The 26,847-nt window shown below is 35.2% G+C and overlaps 2 protein-coding genes across 2 annotated transcripts in view; one reads left to right on the forward strand and one right to left on the reverse strand.

Annotated features, from left to right (window-relative positions):
• Window positions 1–3,824, reverse strand: LOC106884415 (small ribosomal subunit protein uS13). Its single transcript, XM_014935778.3, has 5 exons — window positions 3,685–3,824; window positions 2,178–2,276; window positions 1,933–2,019; window positions 1,158–1,351; window positions 1–115 (listed from the first exon to the last, which is right to left on the reverse strand). The coding sequence occupies exons 1-5, from the start codon at window positions 3,685–3,687 to the stop codon at window positions 40–42; spliced, it is 459 nt and encodes a 152-aa protein (XP_014791264.1). The 5' UTR covers window positions 3,688–3,824; the 3' UTR covers window positions 1–39.
• The window catches only part of LOC106884414 (vacuolar protein sorting-associated protein 52 homolog), a 31,035-nt gene continuing 7,826 nt past the window's right edge, over window positions 3,639–26,847 (forward strand). Inside the window, exons 1-13 of the mRNA XM_014935777.3 lie at window positions 3,639–3,772; window positions 6,855–6,936; window positions 7,620–7,672; window positions 10,626–10,701; window positions 11,695–11,762; window positions 12,859–12,972; window positions 14,225–14,286; window positions 14,537–14,687; window positions 15,372–15,472; window positions 17,437–17,569; window positions 18,464–18,521; window positions 19,891–20,024; window positions 21,153–21,314. Coding sequence (XP_014791263.2) covers window positions 3,686–3,772; window positions 6,855–6,936; window positions 7,620–7,672; window positions 10,626–10,701; window positions 11,695–11,762; window positions 12,859–12,972; window positions 14,225–14,286; window positions 14,537–14,687; window positions 15,372–15,472; window positions 17,437–17,569; window positions 18,464–18,521; window positions 19,891–20,024; window positions 21,153–21,314 — 1,281 coding nt within the window. The 5' untranslated portion in view covers window positions 3,639–3,685. The remainder of the gene's footprint in view (window positions 3,773–6,854; window positions 6,937–7,619; window positions 7,673–10,625; window positions 10,702–11,694; window positions 11,763–12,858; window positions 12,973–14,224; window positions 14,287–14,536; window positions 14,688–15,371; window positions 15,473–17,436; window positions 17,570–18,463; window positions 18,522–19,890; window positions 20,025–21,152; window positions 21,315–26,847) is intronic.

Here is a 26,847-nt window from a genome sequence, read left to right on the forward strand (position 1 = left end):
AACATTTTTTCCATTTCAATTTATTTTAAAAGAATACATTTACTTCTTCTTGGCCACACCAACAGTCCTACCACGACGACCAGTTGTTTTAGTGTGCTGACCTCGGACACGCAAACTAAAAACAGAAAAGAAAAGTTTGTTACATAATCAAGACCACATTGTGATGTTCCAACAAGTAACTTCAAAACATCTGCATGAGAATTCTGACATTTCATAAATAAAAAGAAATCCACACTAGTCATTATTATTGCAGTATTAAGTTCATGTACTTCTTTTTGTGATGCCTGACCACTCAATATAGTTCAAACCATGCTAGATGTATGTCTCTAGAGAGGAAACACCCAAAACCTTGTTAATCAAACAAACCAGGGGCATGAGATTCTATTCTTGCTTTCAGAACAAAATGATTTTTTTTCACCCCATTTAAGCAATGATTCTAAATTCCCCAATATAAAAAAAATGGATACAACTACCATGGCAAGCAGACTAACAATATTTAACAGATTTCTTCAAAATATCTGATTAAGTTCACTTATAGATAAGTCATCCATGTCAGCTAAACATATGCTATTTAGCAGTTGTATGCTGTCAACTTAATGTGACAGTCCCCTGAAGGGAATAATACTACACTACTGCATAAATCTGAGAGATTTAGAAATGTATTATTTCATCATCATCATTTAACGTCCGCTTTCCATGCTAGCATGGGTTGGACGATTTGACTGGGGACTGATGAACCAGATGGCTACACTAGACTCCAATCTGATCTGGCAGAGTTTCTACAGCTAGATGCCCTTCCTAACGCCAACCACTCTGAGAGTGTAGTGGGTGTTTTTTATGTGCCACCAGCACGAGGGCCAGCCCGGCAGTACTGGCAACGGCCACGCTCAAATGGTGTTTTTTTTATGTGCCACATGCACAGGAGTCAGTCCAATGTTTTGTTCACATGCCACCGGCACAAGTGCCAGTAAGGCAAAGCTGAAAATGATCACGCTGCTCTGGCAGTGATCCCGCTCGGATGGTGCTGCTAGCGCTCCACTAGCATGGGTGCCAGTCACTTTTACAGAACCAGACTCCCCCAACACCCAATCTTAGCAACTACTTAGCATATCAGCAACATGCTATCTTAAAACATTTTCAATTAAAAATATACTGACCCCCAGAAATGACGTAGACCACGATGTGCTCTGATCTTTTTTAACCTCTCCAAATCTTCACGCAACTTGTTGTCAAGAGCATTTGCCATAATTTGGCTGTATTTTCCATCTTTGATGTCCTTCTGTCTGTTAAGGAACCAGTCTGGAATTTTGTACTGACGAGGGTTTGACATGACTGTTAAAACTCTATCAACCTGAAAAAAAAAAAAAAAAAAGCAGCATTATTAACACAACTCTGAAATAGAATAGTTGACATCAAAGTATAATTATGGAAAGGGCATTATCCCCTCATGAACAGTTGTCAAATTCAATTTAGATGCAGGCAACTACACTGTAATGAAGTCAAATTACAAATTATCAAAAACTAAATCTTTGGTTCATGAATAACAGGATACAAAATGAAATTTACATTTTAAATTATGAATTATATATACAAGGTTCCTTGGTATAAGCTTTCTTTATCTCTCCTTTTTAGCTTGCCTAAGATTTGTACTGCTTTCACCCCACTCATCAATCATATAAATGTTTATTGTTGAAAACCTGGTCACATGGAGGCTCTGAATGTCATCAACATTTAACATCCATGTTCCGATGGATCTTTTCACCCACCAGCACTATTGAGGTTGGTTTATGTCAGTGGATAAGGGGAAGGAGACACAATGCATGTTCGTGTAGGGGAGCTACATAGCCACTCCAATTTTCTGGAAAAGGGTGAGAAGGGGAAAACATAAAATTCTTCATAGGAAAATAACAAAGAAAAAACTGGAATTCTTACCTCCTCTTCTGTCATTTCACCAGCACGTTTATTTAAATCAATATTGGCCTTTTTACAAACTACATTGGCAAATCGTCGTCCAATTCCCTAAACAAAACAAATATATATATATATATATATATAGCATAACAAAATTTATTAGAATTGAACGAACATTAAGCATCAAATCCAAAAGCGTTTTAGAGAGATGAAAGCAGCAAAAATTAAGTGAAGTGGCTGCAAATTTCAAGCCTTACAAAACTCACCTTAATGGCAGTAATAGCAAACATCGACTTCCTACGACCGTCGATGTTCGTATTCATAATACGCAGAATATGCTGAAACTTCTCTGGGATTACGAGCGACTGAAAGTAAAAAGAAAACGTGTAAATTTAATAATAGAGACGGTTGGATAAGTAGTATCCAATTCTTTAGTTTGGTAAATTCGTAGCTTAAATCATTCCTTCTCATGTGGGATTTTAGAGACGCCGTTTTGGATTGCTTGTGTATGCGATTTATTACAAGCGTTCGCATGAATAGTTTAACCATGTAACGGAAGACTATATTAACAAATCATATCTTGATTAAAAACAATATGCAACACAAGACAAAATGTACGTGGGGAGCATTTTCATAACTGATAAATTGTAAAAAAAAAAAGAAGATAGTAACCCATTTATATTGATCTATCAGAGGAGGGTGCTTCACACGACCTAAACAAAATTAATCGCGCTATTGGATTTTGTTCAATTCCAGATCACAGTCAATCAATAAAGGTGTTACAACGATTCCCTTTTTATTTCCCATACGAGGGAAATTCAGATGCTATTTTTAACAGATCGAGCGGTCCCCATAACCTCGAACTTCTTATTAATATGGCTTTCGTATACAAACAGAAACCATCATACAATTTTTTCTAAAGAATAAACAATACTTCAGATGTTTTAAAGAATATATTTAACAAGGGCAGTACTGTTTGATCCAATTTAGTTATTCCACCCGACTATTCATGTATGAACGACGAAACGAAACTCTGCATGTTGCTAAAAAGGGACCACGACCTCCGAATTTTATGTGGTTTAAACGAAGTATTGTACATATTTAATTTTACAATTTATATTGGATAATATTAATATGGCAGGTAAAAGACCTGCTGGAAACTCAAACTACACTGGACTAATCAAAGGTTTTCTTTTAAAAAAGCACTAGAGAATGGTGCGTGGCAGTAGAATTACTTTCTCAGTTTTAATCTCTGACAGATTGATGTTGAATTTGTACAAGCTTTGTGGGTGGAAGCTTGAAATAACAGGATATTAGTAACTTGAAAACCAGAAATTTCTAAATCAAACAATAATTGCACCACGTGAAGAAATTGTGCTCCAAATACTTTACAAATTAATCTAATGCAATATTTCAGCTGTACGAAAACACCAGTTTTCTTTTAGTCAAAGAAATAAATTTTAGAGATTATAATTTCGATAAAAGGAAATATAAGCAATATACAATACAGTGAAGTAGATATATTTATCCAAAAATGGTACATTTTCGTTTGAAAATAAATTTATGGTAGACACATGATGGCTGGGACACAAATGTAAGGCGGTAATATTTTAAGTAATACTCAGTAATAAATAAACAATTGTTACCATAATATTGAATCTTGCACAAAATGGATATCAAATAGTAAATACGATGTTTTTCTTAAAGATGAATTCACTAAATTATTAAGATTATAAAGGATAAAAGCAGAGATATATCGTAACACCAACTTACCATGGTTGCAGTTTACCGGAAAAGGAAGTTTGATTGTTCACGTGACTTAAAGATGGATACCACAGCAGAAGACACGAATGGAGAAGAGGTGGGACAATAATTCTGTTTTGAAATATATGACTGCATTGCTTTATTGTGTTAAGTAGGATAAATTATATGTCCGTTATCGACATCTGTAAATTCTTGCAACTGAAATGTCTAAACACGTAGTCGTACGTAATGTGAATGTACATATAATGTTTTAATAATGATAATAATAAAAGAGTCTGTCAATTTGTTTGTCTTGCAATGTTAACTGGCGATAGCATTGGATGTAAATACTTATAAGTCATTTTAATTTTATTAATTGAAAATGATGCAATCAAAAAATCCCTAAATTGTTTATGTATTGTTATCGTTTCAGTTAAAGACATACACTTTCATTTAATTGAAAGCGTGTCATACAAATGCTATGTTCTGAACTATAGTTTAAGATATTAAAATCAAGCGTTCGGGTATCTCATCACTTTTTTTTTATAGAGTAGAGTTTGTTTTAAGGAAAAATTAGTTGCTTTTTCTCATTGGCCCAGAAAGCCCTGTTTTTAAAAGCAAGGGGTTGGCTCTTTGTTTACGCAACAAACAGTTCTGATTGTATTATTAACAACACTGGTACGTTAAAAAAAACGTCTTTCACTTCCGATCCAAGACAAAATCGTTACCGCAGCTCGCGTTATCCATTACAACCACTTTCCACATAGCTTTCATTATAAAATGTGAAAAAGAAATAATTGCATATAGAGCAGTGGTTCCTCACCTGGAAGTACCTGCAAACCCATGGGGGGGGGGGGGGTGAGGAGATGGCATTTCAGGATTGTATGACAAAGAGGGAGAGTATATACTTTATTAAAATTGCTTTTCAGAATAAAATTATTTGCTGAATCTTCAAAGTAACTTTATTTTATTGAACACTCACCGAAATTTATTATTATTATTTTTTTTATATGTTTATAGAGAAAAATACATTTAATTCTTTAGAGATTACGACTGAGAGCCATGTCCTTGTTCCATTCGCCAACGGCATACTTATGTGAATCTGGTTTTAGTTCTCGTTTCCTAATTAAACAAAACCTAGGAATTGTTTGATCGGCAGCCAGACTTACGGGTCGTAAACAGGAAAAAAATTCCATGTTTTGATTAAAGTCACTAAATAAGTCATTGAATTTAATGTTAATTTAATATGGGATTGATGTAGTTAGCAAGATTCTTGACATGAACTCGTGCGTTGGAACAGATTTTGTTGTATCTTGCGAGGGTCATTATGTCCAGAATAAACACACGCACTGTTTCTATTTCACTTCTTGTATTATTATTATTATTGAGTGAAAGAACAGTGCATACCATCAAAGTGACATTGGGGTGAAATATACCAGTATACCCATATTGATAAGGATACACCAGGCACATGCATCACAACTATATGTGCGCGACATAGTGATCTCATATCAAAATAAACAGCGCATGACCTTACAGGTGGGGGCAATTAGAATTTTCTTCAGGTTGAGAAGCCCATCCTACTCAAAAGATCTCTGAATAAGGGTTGTTCAAGGATGTTGAACAAAACACCCATATTTCCAAAGGTGAATTATCCAAACCTCAAAAAATTCCTCTCAACACATGGCTATGATACTCTCCCACTACTTCTGCTTGTGATCAGAGATGCACATATCGTCAGCCACTAAGGGACTTGCTCAGCTGGTTAAGATCAAGCAACTGACAAGCAAATCTGTGGTATTGAGCACATTATTATTATTATTATTATTATTATTATTATTATTATTATTTACTTTTAATCTGCATATTTGTTACAATCACTCACCAAGACACACCCAGCATCCTAGGGTGAGTGAAGGATAAGAAATGTTGCAGTATGACTGAAAGCTTGGGCAGGGTAGGTGGCAGGGGCAGTAGTGAAATATCTTTACAACACATACATTTAAATTGATAGGGTTTTTCTAAGGATAAGGGCAGTAATTGTCAGCACAATCTTTTAGATTTCTCTGAGACATGGTTCTCCTGGGATATTATCTAGACGTTTCTGACACCTCTTTCTTATACCAAGGGTTCCCACAATAACAGGAACAGTTCTTGCTTTAAGAGGCCACATCTTTTGTAGTTCAATTTCCATGTCCTCATATTTACTTAATTTGTCCAATTCCTATACAGATATATTTTTATCAGTGGGAACACTTACATCTATTAGTCTACAAGTATTTTCTTCTCTGTCCTTAATGACTATGTCTGGTTGATTAATTCTGATCAAGCAGACCTATGATCAAAGGCACTCTAGCTATGATCATCATGTTTTAGTTGTATCCTATTTTAACACCTTAAAAAAAAGTGGTTTTAAAATACTTTTATTATTGAATATGTTGTTAACAATTGTTCATTAACACTATTTCTTCTGTTTATCGTTCATTAGCCTAGTGTGTTTGTATGTACCATTCCTTAGCATCACCACTACCATATAGTATATCCTGCAACAAATACCAAGAATAGGCTGTTGTTCAATATTCTCATCTTATCTGCATGAATCCATGTGGAGAAATATGTCTGGCTCTAGTGAACACACTTTTGGTTGTCCTATTTCTCCTGTAAAGGAACTGAGCATCATTTGTATTTTGAGACATAAAAATAGAAAGTTTGCTGGAATGGATTGTAAACAAAATAGAATTTTATTTACAATCTTTCCAGCAAGCCTTCTAACAATGTTTATTTTAAAATTTGCTCCTAAGTTTTTCCCCAGAACTGTCACCATCTAGTAGCACCATGTATATTTTCTTGCTTATCTGTGATTTGATCTACATTTATGCATGCTGATACATAGTGGAGCTTGTAAACTACAAAGTTATAGCTACAATCCTAAGTAGGTTAATGATTTCGATGAATAAAAGAAAAATTTGAAGATGAAGTAGAAATATATGTAGATCAGATTTGAGAGAACGTTAGATTTCGTAAGTTAGATGATGAATGTTTGGAATATATAGGCTGAATTTGTTGCGAAGCTGGAGAAGAAAAAAAACCTGATGCTGAATTGATAATGATTTTCATAAAAATAACACTGATGCAATTGAGTACAAAATAAATCTACTGTCTTTAACGAAGCTTTTCTAAGATATATTTTTATTCCATAGGGTCTTGGAAATTTTGATGTGGTCCCCAATCTTGGAGTTTTAGACCTTACTTCAGAAGATTTCCTCCTGGATGAAGTTGATTGTAAGTCTCTCTCTCTATATTGTTGTGTATTTATTTTCAAAGATTAATATATTATATCTTTGGATTTTGAAATTTTTGAAATTTTTAATTGATTATTTTCAAAACATGCATGCTGATGATGAACATTGCATTCATTTTTCCCTAGAAATTAATAATAAAGAAGTAAGAAGTTTTTAAAGTTATATAATTTTAGCCAATTGAAAGCCTCCATTGCTGACATATTTTAAGTTGCAACTGTTATCTTGGAGATGAGCACAAACAAAGATGAAACCCTTATGTGGTTTCTCAACCTGCAAAAAAAAAATGTTGCAGCCAAATCTTCCTTAAACTACAAAATAACATCTGAAAAAACAAAATAAGCTGGAATTGGTTTGAATGCTATTGATCACAGATATACTTCATCAAAAATTGTATTTTTTTAGCCATTCATAATTAGAGTACCAATCCATCATAATATCGACCTAAATTCATACTGACTCTAAATATGGTTTTTATATGTAATCATGAACACATTGTATGTATTAATGACAAACATATTCAGCATATTATATATATTATATATAAAATCATATGAATGATATTTAAAACTTATGCTACTCTTTTCTGTTTTACTTTTTGTATAATTTGTGTTTTCAATTTTAATGAATTTTTATTCAAATATTTTAATATTTGTTACTTTCTAGTTCATATACAACAAAATCTGGAAGATGATATTGTAAAAGAAGCTTTGAAAACTGTGAGTAAATTCTGAAATTAATTTAAGAACCCTTCCATATTTCTTATTGTTGTTTCTATGTTGGACATCCCTAATCAGCTTTGTTTGAATACAACTTTTGTACAGAGATAAGTCAGGGCCATGTAGGGAAGAAAAATTCTAATTAATAATACTTATGTGGTGAATTTTAATTTGATCATGACAAAGTATGGATTTTGGTCTTATTAGACTGCCACTGCAAAGCGTAACTTACTTCATCCTCATCAAGATTAAACATTAGAGAATCATTATATTATGGAGATGTATTTGCATGACAAGTGTTTTGATATGGGAATCGTGTGCTGAAAGTAAAATGATTGCAGTGTGGAAGACACATATTAACCATTCGGAAACATACAAAGACTGTTAACTTCACTTAAACCTTTATTGTGTGTGTGTGTAATAATAATAATAATAATCATCATCATCATTGTTTAACGTCCACTCTTCACACTGGCATGGGTTGGATAATTTGACATGGAGCTGACTAGCAGGGAACTGTCTGGACTCCAGCTGTCTGTTCTGGCATGGTGTCCATGACTGGATGCCTTTCCTAATGCCAACCACGAGTATGCTGGGTGCTTTTCACATGCCACTGGCATTGGTACATTTATGCAGCACTGGCATGGGTGCTTTTTATGTGGCACTGGCATTTGAAAGGACAAGCTTGAATTAGTGGAAGATGGCAATTTTACTTAGCTTGATGTGTCTTATCAAGTATAGCAAATTGCCTCTCCTGGTCCCTTGTCAATTCCTCGGTGATGCCCAGCGTCCAAAGATCCTTTCTTACCACTTCGTTCCACATCTTCCTGGGTCTACCCCTTCCACAGGTACCCTCCGCAATTAGAGTTCAGCACTTCTTTATGTAGCTGCACTCATCCATATGCATCACATGACTAAACCAGCATAGTCTTCCCTCTTGGTGTAATATGGTGTCAAAAATTATTGTCACTCCAAACTGCGAACTGGTCACTGTGACAGTGTAACATTATCAGTGACCAGGTTGCTGTTTAGAGTGAAGACAGTTTTGAAACCATATTACAAACAGTAAATGTTTAAGTGATGTTAACAGTTTTTATGTGTTTCTGAACGACCAGTATGTGTCTTCTATGCTGAATCAATATATTCATTTCAAATTTTGGCACAAGGCCAACAATTTCAGGGGAGGGGATATTACATTGACCCTAGTGCTCAACTGGTACTTATTTTATTGACCCCCGAAAGGATGAAAGGTAAAGTCAACCTTGGGCAGAATTTAAACTCGGAATGTAGAGACAGATGAAATACCACTACACATTTTGCCTGGCACAGTAATGATTCTACCTTTCACTGCCTTGCTGATGTACTGTAATGTACATGAGTAAGCATCAAAAACAATAATGTTTGAGAGAAATTATGATAATATGCATAAAAATAACAGTCAGGTTAGTGCTATCATTTAAAATTTTGATTTCAAATTTTGGCACAAGGCCAGCAATTTTGGGGAGGGGGTAAGTTGATTACATTGATTTCAGTACTCGGCTGGTATTTATTTTATTGACCCTGAAAGGATGAAAGGCAAAGTTGACCTTGTCAGAATTTGCTATCATTTTTAACATAGTGAGGAAAAGAATTTTAATTAAAATTACTTACAAGATGAGAAGAAAGTGTTAAATCAACGATGAAGGTATCTGACTGAATGCTGAGGAACACTCTGAAAGTTCTACATGCTGAGGATACATATATTAATCAGTATGTTAATTTTAGTCAAATTTTAGTAATACTCTTCTTGTTACCTGTAGCTACCTCATTGATTGTCTACTATTTTAGATTCTCATTTTAAACACAGGAGAGAGTATATTGTAGAAGGTTTGATTGCTTAAATTTCTATTGATTTTGAAGTAGTCTGCATAAACATCAAGCAATGTATTTTGTATATAGTTGAGATAAATGTCATCTAGTGGAGAATGGTGATTGAATGGTGTTCATTGCCTCTTGTACTTGATGGTTGCTATAATGGTAATGAAAACAATGAGGAAAGTACCACAAACATTGAAAACTATAGATGATGTTTCATTAAACTACTGTATATAATACAATACTGTACACAATATCTCATACACATTGCTGATCAATGTGAGAAGGATGTAAGTGGCTGAATGACATATTAATTTGTTTTAATGTTTTAGTCAAGTTGGAAGCCAGTGACCTTATGACCCTTTACAGACCTTCCTCCCTCCCACCATACAGGTGGAAGAGAGGAGGGTCTCCTCAGATTGGAGACATGCTTATAACAGAGTGGACTTTTTTAAAGGTACTCAAGATGCCAGGTGGTGGTGTTGAACCAGATGACAGCTTAGGTCTATCCCTTAAGCAGGTCACAGTGAGATTTGAACTCAGAAGACAAAGATGAGAGAGATATCACAACATTCCCTACTATGTATATATATATATAGCTGTCAACACACTGCCTAGTAGGTATCCCATGTATTAGCACTGATTTTGATTATTTAACTTACAGAGGGAAGAGCAGTTTTCATGACCTTTTTCAGTGCTTTCAAGACTGAAGGAATTTATTATCCTTGTGGATTAATGCTTGCAACAGAGTGGTCTTCATTAGAGGTGCCCAAGGGCTAGGTGATGGTAGATGATGGATCCAGTCTACCAACCAAGAAAAATGAACATTTCATTTATTGAGCTTCAACCAAATGTTAATAGCAAGGCCTTCTTTGATATGAGTCTATGATGGAGGACACCTGCCCATAGTTCTATGCAGAGATTGAACCCAAAACCACATAACTCTGAAGTGAATTTCTTAACCACACAGCCATATCTGTCCTTATGGATGTCTGCACCCCCCCCCCCAAAACCCCAGGCATCTTAGTACCAGTAGATTTACTCCTTTGTTTCAGTTATTAATTGTGCATAAAAACAGTATTTTATTTTTATCTTATAGGGTGTTGATCTCAGACAATATTCCAAGCAAATAGAGAAAGAATTATTAGAGGTTGAAAATGCTTCTATACAGGGATGTATCCTTTTCATGATATTGTATGTTTTATTTACATGATTTTCATTCTAAACTGTTTTGTCAATGTTTAGACATAATAATGATGTTTGCTTGATATAATGATTTGGATATGTTGGCTGTATATTTTTTCTTACATTTTTACTTCCATTTAGATTAGGCAGCTTGGAAAAAAAATTAAACATTTGCTTTAATGGATAAAATAAATTTTTTGGCTCTACATCTAGGTGTCTATTGTATTACCAGACATTTCAGAATGGCACCTGTTGTTAAACCAAAGCAAGAAGTTATACATGCTCTGGTTAAGTGCACAATACAATGATTGTAGTAAAATTTGATTTCAAGAGCATAGGATTTGTATCTTATCAAAATGTAAACGGTTCCTCTGTCATGAATTGAACTGAAGCTGCTTAAATGAAACCTAAAATCCCAACTCTTTGAGAAGCTGATACATTTATGGTTAGATTTCTTTCTGTTGCCAGCCATGAAATGAAAGAAAGAAGAGGATATTTTGGTAATTTGGACACAACTTAGTCACTCTATTCACTTAACTAACGATAACTATCTTGAAAAGAGAAAGGAGTGTCTATGTATAGTTAGGTTGACATTGAGATGAAAATCGACATTTATATTTGCTTGTGCATTTCAGCAATCTGCCAGTTTCAAAATGCATAAAGCATAAAGTTTTATACCATTTGAAATATGTAAAATATACTTATCAGACACCGTTTTATGGTGTAAGTTCTTTAATATTTATTATTTTTTTAAATAAAAATAGATATCAAATGAATTTTATTCTTCATTTAATATTATTGAAGGTATTTATTATTTTCTGAGAACTTTAGAGTCTTGAGTCTACCAAATGGCAAGTTGTGGTATTTATAATCCTCTAAGCAAATTAGTGAAGTTTGATAGATTAAAATAGTTCTAATGATAATTCAAAACCATGTTGCAGAATCAATTTTTTTGTGACGTTTGCCCTTAACTGCATTTAAAGATATTAAAGAGAGCCAAAATATTGCCAGTCTTCACAAACAGATAGCAGCATGTGATACCATCCTAGAGGTAATTTCTATAATTTCCACACATATATTATTGATGTTTATTTCTTCACTTTTTTTATTTCTTGTACTTTTGCCCACACTGTGTAGTTTTGTGGGGTAATGATAAATTTAGCCATGGGTGAATGGTACTCCTTTATTCCAATTGATATAGTATTCTTCAGTATTCGACAACACATGACATCACACTATAAATGCAACTAGTAGATGTTACTTATAGAGCCTGCATTGAGCAAATACATCGTCAGACAATCAAAACAGAAATAAAATCTGATTGTCTGATGATATGTTTACTCTATGCTGGCCCTACAAGTTTCATCAAGTAATTGCTTATCTATAGTGTGCCATCTTGTGTTGTTGAATACTAAAACATATAAAAATTGGCATAAAGGAGTGTCACATTCTATCCATGCTCTTTTCTCTTGTATACAACAGGGTGTACAAATGTGCTTTTCACACAGCTATAAGAGTTTGAACTCTTATTTCTAGTAATAATTCTGCTTCTAGCACCCACAGTCACAATCAGTGATGACTAAATTTTTCCTATATGGCTTTGTATAGTGGCTAGCTGCTGACATTAATTTTTAGTATACACATTGACATCTTGCCAAATCAGCCATAAATTTATATGGTAAATATATATATCGACAGAGGAATTTAGCTGTTCCATCAAAGCAATGGAGTCCTAATTACTGGATGAAAATATAGTCCTGTGATGTATCTTTGCTCATGGGGCAGTTATCTATCCTGTAAATGTATATAAATGTGCTTTTCGTGCAGCTATAAGAGTTTTAACTCTTATTTCTAGCAATAACTGTACTTTTAGCACCCACAGTTACAATTAGTGTTGACTGAATTTTTCCTATATGGCTTTGTATTGTGGCTAGCTACTTACATTAATTTATATATATATATATATATAGGCTTGGTGATCAAGAGAGAAACAGAAAAGTTTCGGTGGTAGATGGGTTGTTTGGTGTCTGTTTTCCATATCTGAAAGACTGTTTGATTATTTATATTTACAACACAGAAAAGAGAGAAGACAAAACAGAGAAAAATAATTTCACTGGTTTATGAATCTTTAACTATTTCAATTGCAGAGGATGGAACAAATGTTAAATGGTTTCCAGGCTGATTTAAGTAGTATCAGTAATGAAATTCAAACATTACAAGAACAGTCGATTGCCATGAACATCAAACTCAAGAATAGACAGGTTAGTACCAATATTAGATTTCGATTTCCTTTTATTCATTTATAGTTATCAGTAACAACCGCAGCAATCTGAATTCCTTGGGTGCTGATTGGTGAATCAAAGTTTTGGCAGTTTTGCCTTGTCACCAGTGCAGTTCTGTCCTTCTACCAAACACATGTTATGCTGAATGACTCAATGACCTATTTGTAAATAGATGTGATGTGTGGGTGCAGTCTGTTACAAGAAGCTGTGCAACACTGAAAACAAGTGTTTCGTTAATTTGAAGTATTGAGTAAACATTGTCCAATCAATGAAATGTGCAGTAGATTTGTGTGTTTCTTTCTAAGTGCGGGATGTCTCTCAGACATTTGCTGCTGTATAAGCTGGGGTAAGATTCTACATATCTTACCTGCTATGAGGAGACATATTACAGAAGTAGGAAACATACTAAATGATCAGCCAATACATTTCCTATTTTGACTTTAGTGAAACCTGAAGTTAGTAAATTTATTAAAGAATTATTCAAGTATAATGAGTGTTGGATGTTATAAAATAAAATATTTACACTTGGTTTACAGCCTCATTTTCCTTTATAAATCTGAGGCCTTGTATTATATGTATAATAATTTGATAATGCAATGTTGTAACGTGGTTTTAATCATATTCATATATTTAGCATCATGATCTTCATTTTACATATGCTTTTCTATAATGGTATGGGTTGGATGGGTCATTAGGGTTCAGGTAAGTTTTTATTTTTATCATTGTTTGTTAAGTTTCATACTTGGTATGGTTTCTACTGCTGGATGGCCTTCTTATTACCAACTACTTTACTGAGTGAACTGGATGCATTTTATTATGGCACCAACACTAGAAAGGTGTCTTACCCAAGCAAAAGTAAAGAATCTGTTCTCTCTACATTGTCTCCATTTATTCATTCCTTTCTTTCCCACACAACTTGGTGTGTAGAAAGGGGAATTTTTTTGCTAAATCACTGGTACTGTTGTGCATTACTATCTCTTATCACATAGGTAGCATGCTGTGAGAAAGGAGTTACAGAAGTGATAGGGTGGTAGAAGAGTAATAAATGAGAGACAGTGAGAGTATGATAGAGAGAATGATGGAGAGAGTAATGAAGGTCATAGTGAAACGAGAGAGAGAGAGAAAAGTATAAGACGAAGAGGAAGTGATAGGAACCTTTCTGAAGTTCTGTATGTAAATTCTTCATGCTACCTCAAACAATAATCCATTAAACATAACATTAATGTTTCAGGCTGTGCGGGGAGAACTGAGTCAGTTTGTTGACGAAATGGTAATTCCTGAGAGTATGGTGTCGTAAGTAACTTACATACAATACATACATTTTACTCAAAGGTCAGTTTTTCAATCAAGAGTTCACGAACTAATCAATCTTGATCACTGTCATAGAATCTCTTGCAAGTAATCAATTCTTATAAGATGTAGGAAGGTGATTTCTGTACCTTTGCATCTAAGATTATTCAGTTTCACTATTCTTACAGTGTCTTTTTGTTTTTTTTAACCTTTCAACATAATTGAAATCTGAATGTTATTTTTCTGTGAACAGACATATCGTGGATACCCCAGTGACTGAGCGAGAATTTATGGAACAACTGAATGAATTGAATCATAAAATAAATTTTGTCAAGGAACAGTCGTTTAAAGAGGCTCGCTCTTGCCAGGATGTCCGTGATATTCTTGAAAAACTCAAGACTAAGGTATATTACTAAACTAATTAAAAGCATCTGACATAGTTATTCATTTACATGTTGTGAATCATTGTTATCGTTTTAAAACTCGCAAGTTTCTATTTTATTAACTATAACATATCTTACATTGATACATTGAAGAAGGATATAGTTGATTGAATCAACCTTTGTAGCAGGTATTTATTTATTGGGTATCAGAACAAGAAAAAGCAAATTGTGTGATATTATTTGAACTCCAAATACTATAAGACAGTATTAAATATTATATTAGTGGCATTCCTCTGTGTCTGTCTCTGAATCACCTATTTTTAACTGTGACAAATACTAACTGTATTTATATTTCAACTATAACCATGTTGGGGGTGGGGTAATGTTTTGCAGGTACTCAATTTATCAGATTGTTTACCGGAGTTATGTCCCTTCCAAAGAATTATTCCTCCATCACTTCGAATTTAAATGCAACTAATGCAGCCTCTCTCTTTCTTTCTCTCTCTCTCTCTCTCTCTCACACACACACACAGAGGCTTCGTACAATTTCTGTCAACCCAGCTCCATATATACACAACAGTAATCAACCTACCCGATTATGATATAAGACACTTGTCCAAGATGTCATGCGTTAGGATCGAACCGAGCACTATGTGATTACGAAGCAAATTTCGTAAGTCATCTAAAGTTCTTTTATATTTTTAGGCTTTAAGCAAAATACGGGAATACCTTCTTCAGAAGATTTACTCATTTAGGAAACCGATGACAAATTACCAAGTACCCCAAAACACTATGCTTAAATTCAGGTCGGTTGCTACCTTTTCTTTCTGTTGCATTTTTTAATTTATTTTTTATTTGTGGAAGTGTATTTTGTAACGAATATAGATTTGATATTGAGATAAATGTGGAGAATGGCAACGTCATTTGCAAAAAGTGTAGAATGTAAAAAAAAACATCAATAAAATAATGTTTGGAATTTTTTTACTCCAAGGTATACTTAGGTAACTTACAAGTATTTAATTAGAAAAAACATTTAAAAAAAAAATCCAATTAATTTTCATATATTATGATGTATGATTCAGTCGTACCTTTGTAAGCATTAAGCCCCCCCCCCCCCCCCCCAAAGGAAAAATGATAACTTGAAAGCTTAGAAGTATCTAATTAGAAATGACATCAAAATATTGCAAGAGTAGAAATCTCAAAACAATGCTATTAGTAACCGATAATTCACTTTCGTTTTGGGATTTCAAGGAAAACATACTTCTCTTTTTTTTTTTTTTTTTTGCATTCCCCATTTATTGGAAATTGCACTACAATTCTCCACACTTGCTGACATTTATAATGTAGAAGCCCTGTGTTTAGTGGCTATGAAGTATATGTTAACACTCGCGGAGTTGTTTTGTTTCAATTCAGCGCTGATTGTATAGACCTATGATCAAAAAGCGTTCCAGTAATAACCATTTCGTATTTTATTCAGACACAATATATCTATAAATATCTTATTCAGTATGTCCTTTTAGTTTGAAGATATTAAAGGTGTGCTTAGAAAGAGATTTTACTGCTATTTCTAGCAGGTGCAATTACTACTCAAAAAATTATCTTGACCGGCGTACTAATTAGTAATTACGGAGTTGTGTCCCTTAATTATTTCTTTTTAGTGATATTTAGTGCCATACGCTTTAGCATAGCAAGGGAAGTCACTTAAATCACAGTTCACATTTATAACGGGGTTTGAAGACGAAGCAGTGTTGTTATTTACGCTCAACAAGTACGTGAGACAATATTGTATATGTATTAGTCTGTGTGAGTATATGTGTGTGTGTGTGTGTATATACATACTCTTTCACCTGTTTCAGTCATTTGACTGCGACCATGCTGGAGCACCGCCTTTAGTCGAACAAATCGACCCCAGGACTTATTCTTTGTAAGCCTAGTACTTATTCTATCGGTCTCTTTTGCCGAACCGCTAAGTTACGGGGACGTAAACACACCAGCATCGGTTGTCAAGCGATGTTGGGGGGACAAACACAGACACACGAACATGTACACACACATACATACATACATATATATATACGTATATACGACGGGCTTCTTTCAGTTTCTGTCTACCAAATCCACTCACAAGGCTTTGGTTGGCCCGAGGCTATAGTAGAAGACACTTGCCCGGAACCATGTGGATAGTAAGCAAGCTACTTACCACACAGCCACTCCTGCGCCTATCCAGTAAATCATAAATCCGAAATAGAAACACACTCTAAGTTATAGAGCAGTAGAGTATATAGATAAAGATAGATATGGCTGGTCTATTGGGTTACCCTGGTCTATAGTGTACTCTGCATTTCACGTCCATAAAGCATATAGCTTTACAGCATTTATTCAGACCCTAAAACCCGTTGGCCTTTGGCCTCTCTAGCCATAGGCTAATGGGTTTTAGGGTCTGAAGAAATGCTGTAAAGCTAAACACTTTATGAAGTGAAACCCAGGGTAATCCCAAAGACTGGCCATTTCTATCTTTATCTATCTATCTATATATATTGACTTCAAAGTTAATTTTGTTACCTTCATCAGAAAGCAAGTAAGGTGAAACTTCGAAGTTACTGTCAATTTATTTTCCTCTTAAAATCTAAATAAATATGATGTATTCTTTAAATATATTTAGTGATCCTTTCATTAATGTTTTACAATTATATATAATCTCATTTGGCAAATACTCTACTGAAAATTTATTTCAGTTGAACATTATAGGTATGTCTGTTTGTCTTGCTAGGTTCTTCAATGAATTCCTCATGAGCCATGAAAGACAAGTAGCCAAAGAAATTCGTGATGAATATGTGGACACTATGAGCAAAGTTTATTATTCTTATTTTAAAGGATACACAAGTCGACTCATGAAACTTCAGGTATTCCTTTATAGTTTATTATTTACATATTTAGCTAGCAAGATTTTTCAAAAATAATTATCTTAAATGAAGGGAACTATAAATTCAGCTAATTATTAGAAGTTTTAGCTGATGAATATGAAAAAAGAGAGAGCTCATTATTTCATATGAAGTGTATAAAGAAATTATATTTTGTACTAGCAGTTAATTTCCATTTTTTTTTCATATCACTAATTTCTCTGATAACTTTTAGAAGAATCTACTAGTAGATACAGTGAACCAGACTACAGCTGTAGAGAGTAAAACCAAGACTTTAACACTATTCTGCATCACTTCATCAAAATTGACTTTTTAAAGGTGCCTAATCTTTAAAGAGCATTATTTTCTGGCCTCAGTGGTTTAATAAACATTTAACCCTTTAGCATTTAAACTGGCCAAATATGTAATACTTGTAGCTTCAAGATTTTAATTATGCCATTCTAAAAATAAGCAATCATATCATTGAAATAATGATGATACAAGATAATACATGATTAATTTTTTAAAAAGTGTTTAAATAAATATTACATTTGATAAATCAATATGAATGCTAAAAGTTAAATAACAAAGACTATAGATGATTATTGCATGTAATGACACTATTTATGATGGGTCATGTAACAGGCAGTTTGTAGTGAACATCACTTAGGTTTTCTTATCTAGTTTACCCTCTCTGCTAATCCACAAGTCATATGATACTTTCAAGGAGAGAACTTCATTAGTGATCTCACTTGTAGAAGATGGGGAGCAAAAATCATGGTTTAGACTATTTTTAGAATTTCATTTTCTTAGAAGGGATTTTGTGATCATAGAATTAGTACTTTATGACAGGTTAATATTTCAAACTGAATGTATTTGCTTACATTTCTTTTACAGTATGAAGAGCTTGCAGACAAAGATGACTTGATGGGAATTGAAGATACAGCAAAGAAAGATATCCTTAAATTTCAATATTTGTAAATTTTATATTCATACATTCATTCATTCATTCATTCATTCACCAGGGTGAATCTCTCCCTTGATTCTTGTTAACACCATCATCATCATCATCATCATCATCATCATCATCATTTAGCACCTGCCTTCCATGCTGGCATAGAGTAAATGGTTTGATTGGAACTGGCAAGTTGAAGAGCTACATCAAGTTCCAGTCTAATTTAGCATGGTTTCTACAGCTGGATGCCCTTCCTATCGCCAACCACTCCAAGAGTGTAATGGGAGTTTTTTATGTGTCACCAGCATGGGTGCCAGTCGTGTGACACTGGCATCAGCCATGACTATGATTTCACTTGGCTTGACGAGTCTTCTCAAGCACAGCATATCACCAAAGGTTTTGGTCACTAGTCATTGCCTCTTTAAGGCCCAACATTTGAAGATCATGCTTCACCACCACATTCCATGTCTTCCTGGGGTCACCTCTTCCACAGGTTCCCTTCACACTAAGAGATTGGCACTTCTTCACACAGCTGTCCTCATCTATACACATCACATGGTCATACTAGTGCAGTTGCCTCTCTTGCACACCACATCTGATGCCTCTTATGTCCAACTTTTCTCTCAAGATGCTCACACTGTCATACATGCACACTGACTTTGCACACCCAGTGAAGCATACTGGTTTCATTTCTTTCAAGTCTACGCATGTCCTCAGCAGTCACAGCCCATGTTTCACTGCTGTGTAGCATAACTGTTCACACACAAGTATCATACAATCTGCCTTTCACTTTGAGGGAGAGGTCTTTAGTTACCAACAGAAGTAGGAGCTCTCTGAATTTTCCCACCCTGTTCTTATGCTAGCAGCTACACTCTCAGAACATCTCCCTTCTGCTACTGACTTGGTCACCTAGATAATGGAAACTATCAACTATTTATTAATGCTGGCATTTGTTTCAAGTATTTTCTATACTCACCACTTTAAGGTTTTGTTGGTGAGCTGGGTTTTTTCGTCTTTTAGGTACCTAGGTGAAATTTAATTAAGAATGCAAAGAGTCAGAGTAAATATCACAGGGCATCTGATCCAACATTTTTGCAATTTGTCTATCCACCATTCTTGAGTAGTAATTTTTTTTTTATCAACCTTTAAAGGATGGAAGGTAAAGCTGACCCTCAGCAAGATTTGCAGAGTAATGACAAATATCACTAAGTGTTCTATCCAACACTCTAACAACTTTGCCAATTCACTGCCTTTTATGTTTTATATTGATTAATGTAATTAATTTAAGATGTACCATATTCGAAAGTAAGTCATTTCACATTGTCATGTCACTGAAATATATTTAAAAATGATTCCTTAATGTTCACAAGGTTTTTCTCTTCAAAGCCTTCTTTAAAGAACAGATCCACAGTGTTCACTGTAGGAGATAGAGGGGAAGTACTAACTACTCAGCTTGAAGCTCCTGTTATTGTCCCACATGCTGCTCAGAAAAATGAAACCCGGGTATGTCCCAGCTATAATTAATATCTCCTTACTTTGAATAGTTCTTGTTGACTATGGCTATCCTACAAAGATAACTGATTGAATGCTTAAAACTCTTGAGATATCTTGTGACAACTGAAAATGTTTTGGTTGCTTTTTCTCATGAGTTGTAGTGCATCTGAGCACTGTATACAGTAAGTTCATTCATTCATCAGGGTATTTGTCACTCCTAGAGGGATCCCTCTCTTGATTCTGGTTGACACCATCTATTAGGGTTTAAAGGGTTAAATGTAATGTGATTCCATTATAAAGACAATAAGGAGATTTACCTGCTATTGGTCAAACAATTGCATAAAAGTTCTTTCTGTTTATACTCTGTCAGAATTGGTAATTTATTTCCATTACACAGAGTTATGATTGTAGTCAAAGAGCTGAGGAACAGATTATTTGCTTTATTGAACCTACTTCAATTTAGATCCTATATATTATCTCTAACCCTTATACTTCAAATAAATAACATCATGGAGTTATTTCAGTTTACTTCACTCTTCACCCTCAAAAACTTTGATTTGTATTTTCATCATCATTAAGCATCCCTTTTTTTCATTCTGGCGTGGGTTGGGTGGTTCAATATAAACTGATGAGCCAGAAAGCTGCACCAAGCTCCAGTGTCCGTTCTGGCATAGTTTCTACTGATGGATGACATTCCTAGCAAGAACCACTTCACAGAGTGACAGAGTGTACTGGGTGCTTTTTTGTGGTACCTGCATTGGAGAAGCTGCCCACATACCCACAAAACTTCACCATGTACTAGTGAAGTCTGGTGAAGTTACCAAGACTCCTCAACTGAGTGGGGTATAGTATTGAGAGATATAAAAGTATGATACAAGGACAAGAGCTGGTGCCTTACTGAAGGGATGAATGATTTTCCTATCTGGAGAGAGAGAGAGAGAGAGAGAGAGAGACAGATGTGAGGTCAAAGTACAGGGTGAATATGAGAAAGAGAGAATAGGATAGAAAAATAGGAAAGGTGTACCTTCATTATTATTTGTTTTACAGTGTTTGTGTTTCTTGTCGAGAGAAATGTTTTATAACATATATATATATATTTTATAACATTTTTATTTTTCTCTCCATCTTCTCCTTTAGTATACATTTGAAAAGCTGTTTCGCAGTCAGCACTACACTTTGATGGATAATTGTTGTCGAGAATATTTGTTCATTGTGGACTTCTTCATGGTATCAGTTGGAAGTACAGCAGCTCAGGAACTTTTCAATAGCATCATGGGGAAAACACTATCAATGTTTTTGGTATGTAGCTAGTTTTCTATTTCTTGACTTCATTTCTACACATTCAACATTTTCTTTACCTACATCATCATCATCGTTTAACGTCTGCTTTCCATGCTAGCATGGGTTGGACGATTTGACTGAGGACTGGTGAACCAGATGGCTACACTAGGCTCCAATCTGATTTGGCAGTTTCTACAGCTGGATGCCTTTCCTAATGCCAACCACTCCGAGAGTGTAGTGGGTGCTTTTACGTGCCACCGGCACGAAGGCCAGTCAGGAGGTACTGGCAATGGCCACGCTCGAAATGGTGTATTTTACGTGCCACCTGCACAGGAGCCAGTCCATATATATGTACTAGTTACTTCACAAGCCAGCAAAGGTGCCTCTGTCTATTGTAATGGGTAAAGTGAAATTGTTATCTGCCCATCTATGAAAAAGGACATTGATACATTGGATAATATAGTTCTAGATAGATTATGTCTAACAAAGACAATCATCATTGCTGGAATAGTTTTAATCATTGGGCAACATTATCAGGTGTAACCTAGAGCTAAACAACAATATTGTTTAGGTATTTAGTTTTTATTTGTCCATTTCTACATGCGATACAATTTCAATGGAAATACTGCAAATTGTCTGCTAAGAGAGATTTAAGACTTTCCAAATAAAATAATTCTATTGAAATATAGAAGGAACTGAAATGGTATGATATGTCTAAATTATGTGCTTGAGAAAAGAATTTGCGCAAATCAGAAAAATATCTAGCTCCAAATTTGGCCTCTTATAACTGCCACTTCTGTCATTATTTTCACACCTGATTTTTCCATGCTTGCATGAGTTGGGCAGGTCCTTCCAAGCATAGTGTCATGTCATTTATGACATTCCTATGTCACCTCCTTTGTGTACACACACACACACACACACACACACATTCCTGCAGCCCAATGTCACTGTTCTCTCTCTCTCTCCTGTTCTCTCTCTCTCCTGTTCTCTCTCTCTCTCTCTCTCCCACTCACTACATTTCCCTTTCCCTCCCCTCTTCCCCTTTGCATTCATGTGAACTCCCTGCTTGTACCTACTGTCCAATTCTCTACCACTCCATTTACATTCACCTCCTTGTACCTTAAGAGTACACCCTAGATCATAGCCACCATTTCTCTCTCACTGGGGTAGCCATGCTTCTCCTCTACAGCAAGACATCTGTTTCTGTCCCTCTATCATAGTTTAATCTCTCATCACCTGACACAAAGCCACCCCTCTCAGTTGAGGGATCACGGTCTTGGAACTTACTCAGTCACCTCGCCAGTGCTGGTGCCACATCCAAAAGCACCTTGTAGAAACCATGCCAAAGCAGACAGTAAAACTTGGTACAGTCCTCTGGCTTGTCAGCTCCTGTCAAACTGTCCAACCCATGCTAGTGTGGAAGATGGATGTTAAATGATGATGATATATATACCAATGAATTAGCAACAAGTTCATCAAAAACAAATTCTCAATTTTATATTGCTTGATACCCACTAGATCCTGTGAAAACCACCCAACCCATGCCAGCGTAGAAAATAGACATTAAATGATGATGTGTGTGTGTGTATACACACATACATACAAATAGTCTCTTTCAATTCATTTATAAATACTCCTTTCTACTGGAGGTACAAGGTCTCAAATTTGTGGGGAGCAGGACTAGTCGATTACATTGACTCCAATGTTTCACTGGTACTTAATTTATCGACCCCGAAAGGATGAAAGGCAAAGTTGACCTCAGTGGAATTTGAACTCAGATCTGAGCGATGAGTGAAATACCACTAAGCATTTTGTCCAGCGTGCTAACGATTCTGCCAGCTCGCTGCCTTAATTCATTTATAAATATCTTTTCTTTAAAAATTTTTCTATTGAACTATTTCTTATTCTGAAAACAAAAAAAAAAAAAAAAAAATTTAAGTATGTTTTTATTTTCTTTGTTGATTTTCTAAAGTTTTCTCCTGTAGTTATTTATTTTATGCACAAAATTTAATGCAGTAGTTTTCAAACTTTGAAATGTTATTGGCTAAGTGATTTGTCACTATTGCTTGATTTACAGGAACAAGTCTATTATAGGCCTAAGAAAAAGGTAGGAGGCATGTAGGAGTAAATTTGTCATTATTGTCATTTGTTACCCCCAAGGCAGCCTCTAGTAAGCAAACTTGTCATGCAGGATGTTCTAGCTATGACTGTCTTGTATTTTTTGTTCTTGTAAACAAAGCATGGTGATATGTTAAGAAGTTCAGTTTACAACTTACATGGTTCTGGGTTTGATTCCACTATCCCTCATTTTGATAATATAGCTTTGGGTCAACCTAACCTAGTGAAATTTGATAAATGGAAACCATGTGCCAGCCTATTGGATTGTGTGTGTGTGTGTGTGTGTGTGTGTGTGTGACCTTTAATTTACAAGTAGGAGGAAAAGTATTAATACTTGATATGTATAATAATTGTCATTCATTTATCTGAAGTTGAAGCTTCCCTAAGTGAGTTTTGTAAAAAATGGAAACATGGAACTCAGAGTAGCAATGGAGGGAAACCCCATTTTCAAATAAATAAATGTATTTGCTGGCACAAGCATGTTGTTACAAAGTTCCTTTTGCAAGTACATACTTGGTTCCAAGTTTGATCCCATTGCATGATACCATGAACAAATGTCTTCTACTGCAACCTTGGATGAGCATTGCTGTGACTGAAATTTGGTTGGCTAACCACAGTTCAATGACTGAAACCAGTAAAAGAATTGAATATCTAGGATTAAATTATTTAAAGTGTTATGCAATAGCATAGAGGATCCCATTGACTTATTATCAGGGCTGGCCCTAGGGTTGCTGGCACCCTGGGCAAGCTGAACTTCAGTGTGTGCAAACTGATGGTTGTGGAAATTTCTTTGTCTTTGTCATGCCCTCCTTGGTGCCCCGGGTGACTGCCTGAATTGCTGGTACCTTGAGACGGTCCTGCTTATTACCATAATAGTAGTTGTTTAACTGCAGGTCAGCCTTGATTGAACAGAACTATGATCAGAGATCTTCCAGTCATGACTATCCTGTTCTTTCTTTGTCAGTCATGGTATCTATCTATATATATAAAGATGAGAATGTGTATCTGTCTGTGTGTGTGTGTGTGTGTGTGTCTGTCTGTGTGTCTGTCTGTGTGTGTCTGTCTGTGTGTGTGTCTGTGTGTGTGTGTGTGTGTGTGTGTGTCTGTGTGTGTGTGTGTCTGTGTGTGTGTGTGTGTCTGTGTGTGTGTGTCTGTGTTTGTGTGTGTCTGTCTGTGTGGGTGTCTGTCTGTGTGTGTGTCTGTCTGTGTGTGTGTGTGTGTGTCTGTCTGTCTGTGTGTGTGTGTCTGTCTGTGTGTGTGTGTGTCTGTGTGTGTGTCTGTGTGTGTGTGTGTGTCTGTGTGTGAGTGTGTCTGTGTGTGTGTCTGTGTGGGTGTCTGTCTGTGTGTGTGTCTGTCTGTGTGTGTGTCTGTGTGTGTTTCTGTCTGTGTGTGTCTCTGTCAGTGTGTGTGTCTGTCTGTCTGTGTGTGTCTCTGTCTGTGTGTCTGTCTGTGTGTCTGTCTGTCTGTGTGAATCCCTAAAACTCGAGAACTACACAACCGATTTCATTCAAATTTTACACATGCCTTACTTAGGGGCCAAACAAATTTCAAGTTCCTGCTTAATGCGAACCCAGAGCAATCTCTTATCTCCTCCACTATTGCAGTATTACGTGTCACTAGTGGAAAAATAACAACTCTCTATTGTAATGTCAGATAGTTTCACTATTAATACTGTAACTATTAAAGTGAAACTATTATTTCACATATATACATACATACATAGTCTGTCTCCCTAAAACTCGAGAACTACACAACTGATTTCATTCAAATTTTACACATGCCTTACCTAGGGTCCATGTAGTGTCATAGGCCCCAAAAATTTTCAACTTCCTGTCTAATGTGATCCACTATTTCAGTATTACATGTCAAAGTGGTACAATAACATTTCTGTATTGTAATGTCTGATACTTTCACTTTAATAGTTTCGCTATTAATACTGAAACTATTAAAGTGAAGCTATTATTTCACATACATACATATGTATATGTGTAGATGTATAGATATACATGTATATATATGTGTACATATATATGTATATATATAGATGTATCGTCTGACTGGCCTTCGTGCGGGTGACACGTAAAAGCACCTACTACACTCTCTGAGTGGTTGGCGTTAGGAAGGGCATCCAGCTGTAGAAACTCTGCCAAATTTAGATTGGAGCCTGGTGTTGCCATCCGGTTTCACCAGTCCTCAGTCAAATCGTCCAACCCATGCTAGCATGGAAAGTGGACGTTAAACGATGATGGTGATGATGATGATGTAATATGTACACATATATATATGCACATATATACATGCATATATTTATACGTATATATATGTACACATACATACATATATACATATACATATATACATACATGCATACATATATATATAGGTGCAGGTGTAGCTGTGTGGTAAGAAACTTGGTTCCAAAACACATCATCCTGGGTTCAGTCCCACTGTGTGGCAACTTGGCATGTGTCTTCTGTTATAGCTTCAGACCAACCAAAGCCTTGTGAGTGGATTTCATAGACAGAAACTGAAAGAAATCAATCGTATATATATATATATATATATATATATATATATATATATATATATATATATATATAAGAGTTAGTGAGACCACTTAATTTAGTCATTTTTCCTAAGCCAAGATGAATACAATTGTACTCTTGGAAGCTGTAGAGTCACCCGAGCATACAAAATGAGCGTTATTTATAATTCAATGGTACAACACTGTAAAAGTTTGCTTTGAGATATACTTAGATTATGATTTCTGCAATGTGGTGCATAAATTGCCAAGTAAAGGAGAGGCATCTTTGCCTCTACTGACTCAATTGCAATGTGTTATTTTGAGTAAAGTTATTTGGTTGCAGACCTCCTTTGAGTCTTTTTATTATGACTGGCTCAGAGATAGTCCCCAGACGGTAACATTGATTTCAAGGCCTTCCCAGATAAGTGACTGGTCATTCAAAGAGATTTATAAATTGCCAAGATCACTATGCCGATAGGTAACTGAACAGAATAAATTTGCAAACTCCAGAGGTGACACTTTCATTTCCCCTTAGCCCTCACATCACACAGTTGTTAATGTTTATTTGAGTTGGGTCATGCCCTTCCAATTACTATAGATCCATAATGCATCTTACGACTGAGGAATCCTACATTGGGGAGTTGTAATGACTAGGGTAGGGTAGCTGACTGCTTATTGTGATCATTCGTTTTTTGGTTTCCTGTAACTTTGCTCTCTTTTACAAACCCAGTGAACATTCATATATTTACGATTTCAAAGAAATTTGAACAATAGATATAAGACCCAAGTTAAAAAAAAAGATTCCCAACAATTCAACTTCTCTGGTTGACTTTAATTCCCACATTTCAGAGCTCCATTTTTCAGGAGCAAAAACCTTTGAATAAGTTTCATAAGATTTGGATTTTG

The sequence above is a fragment of the Octopus bimaculoides genome, chromosome 1 (genome assembly GCF_046866305.1).
Source record: "Octopus bimaculoides isolate indiv1 chromosome 1, ASM4686630v1, whole genome shotgun sequence".
In the NCBI taxonomy this organism is placed as follows: Eukaryota; Metazoa; Mollusca; class Cephalopoda; order Octopoda; family Octopodidae; genus Octopus; species Octopus bimaculoides.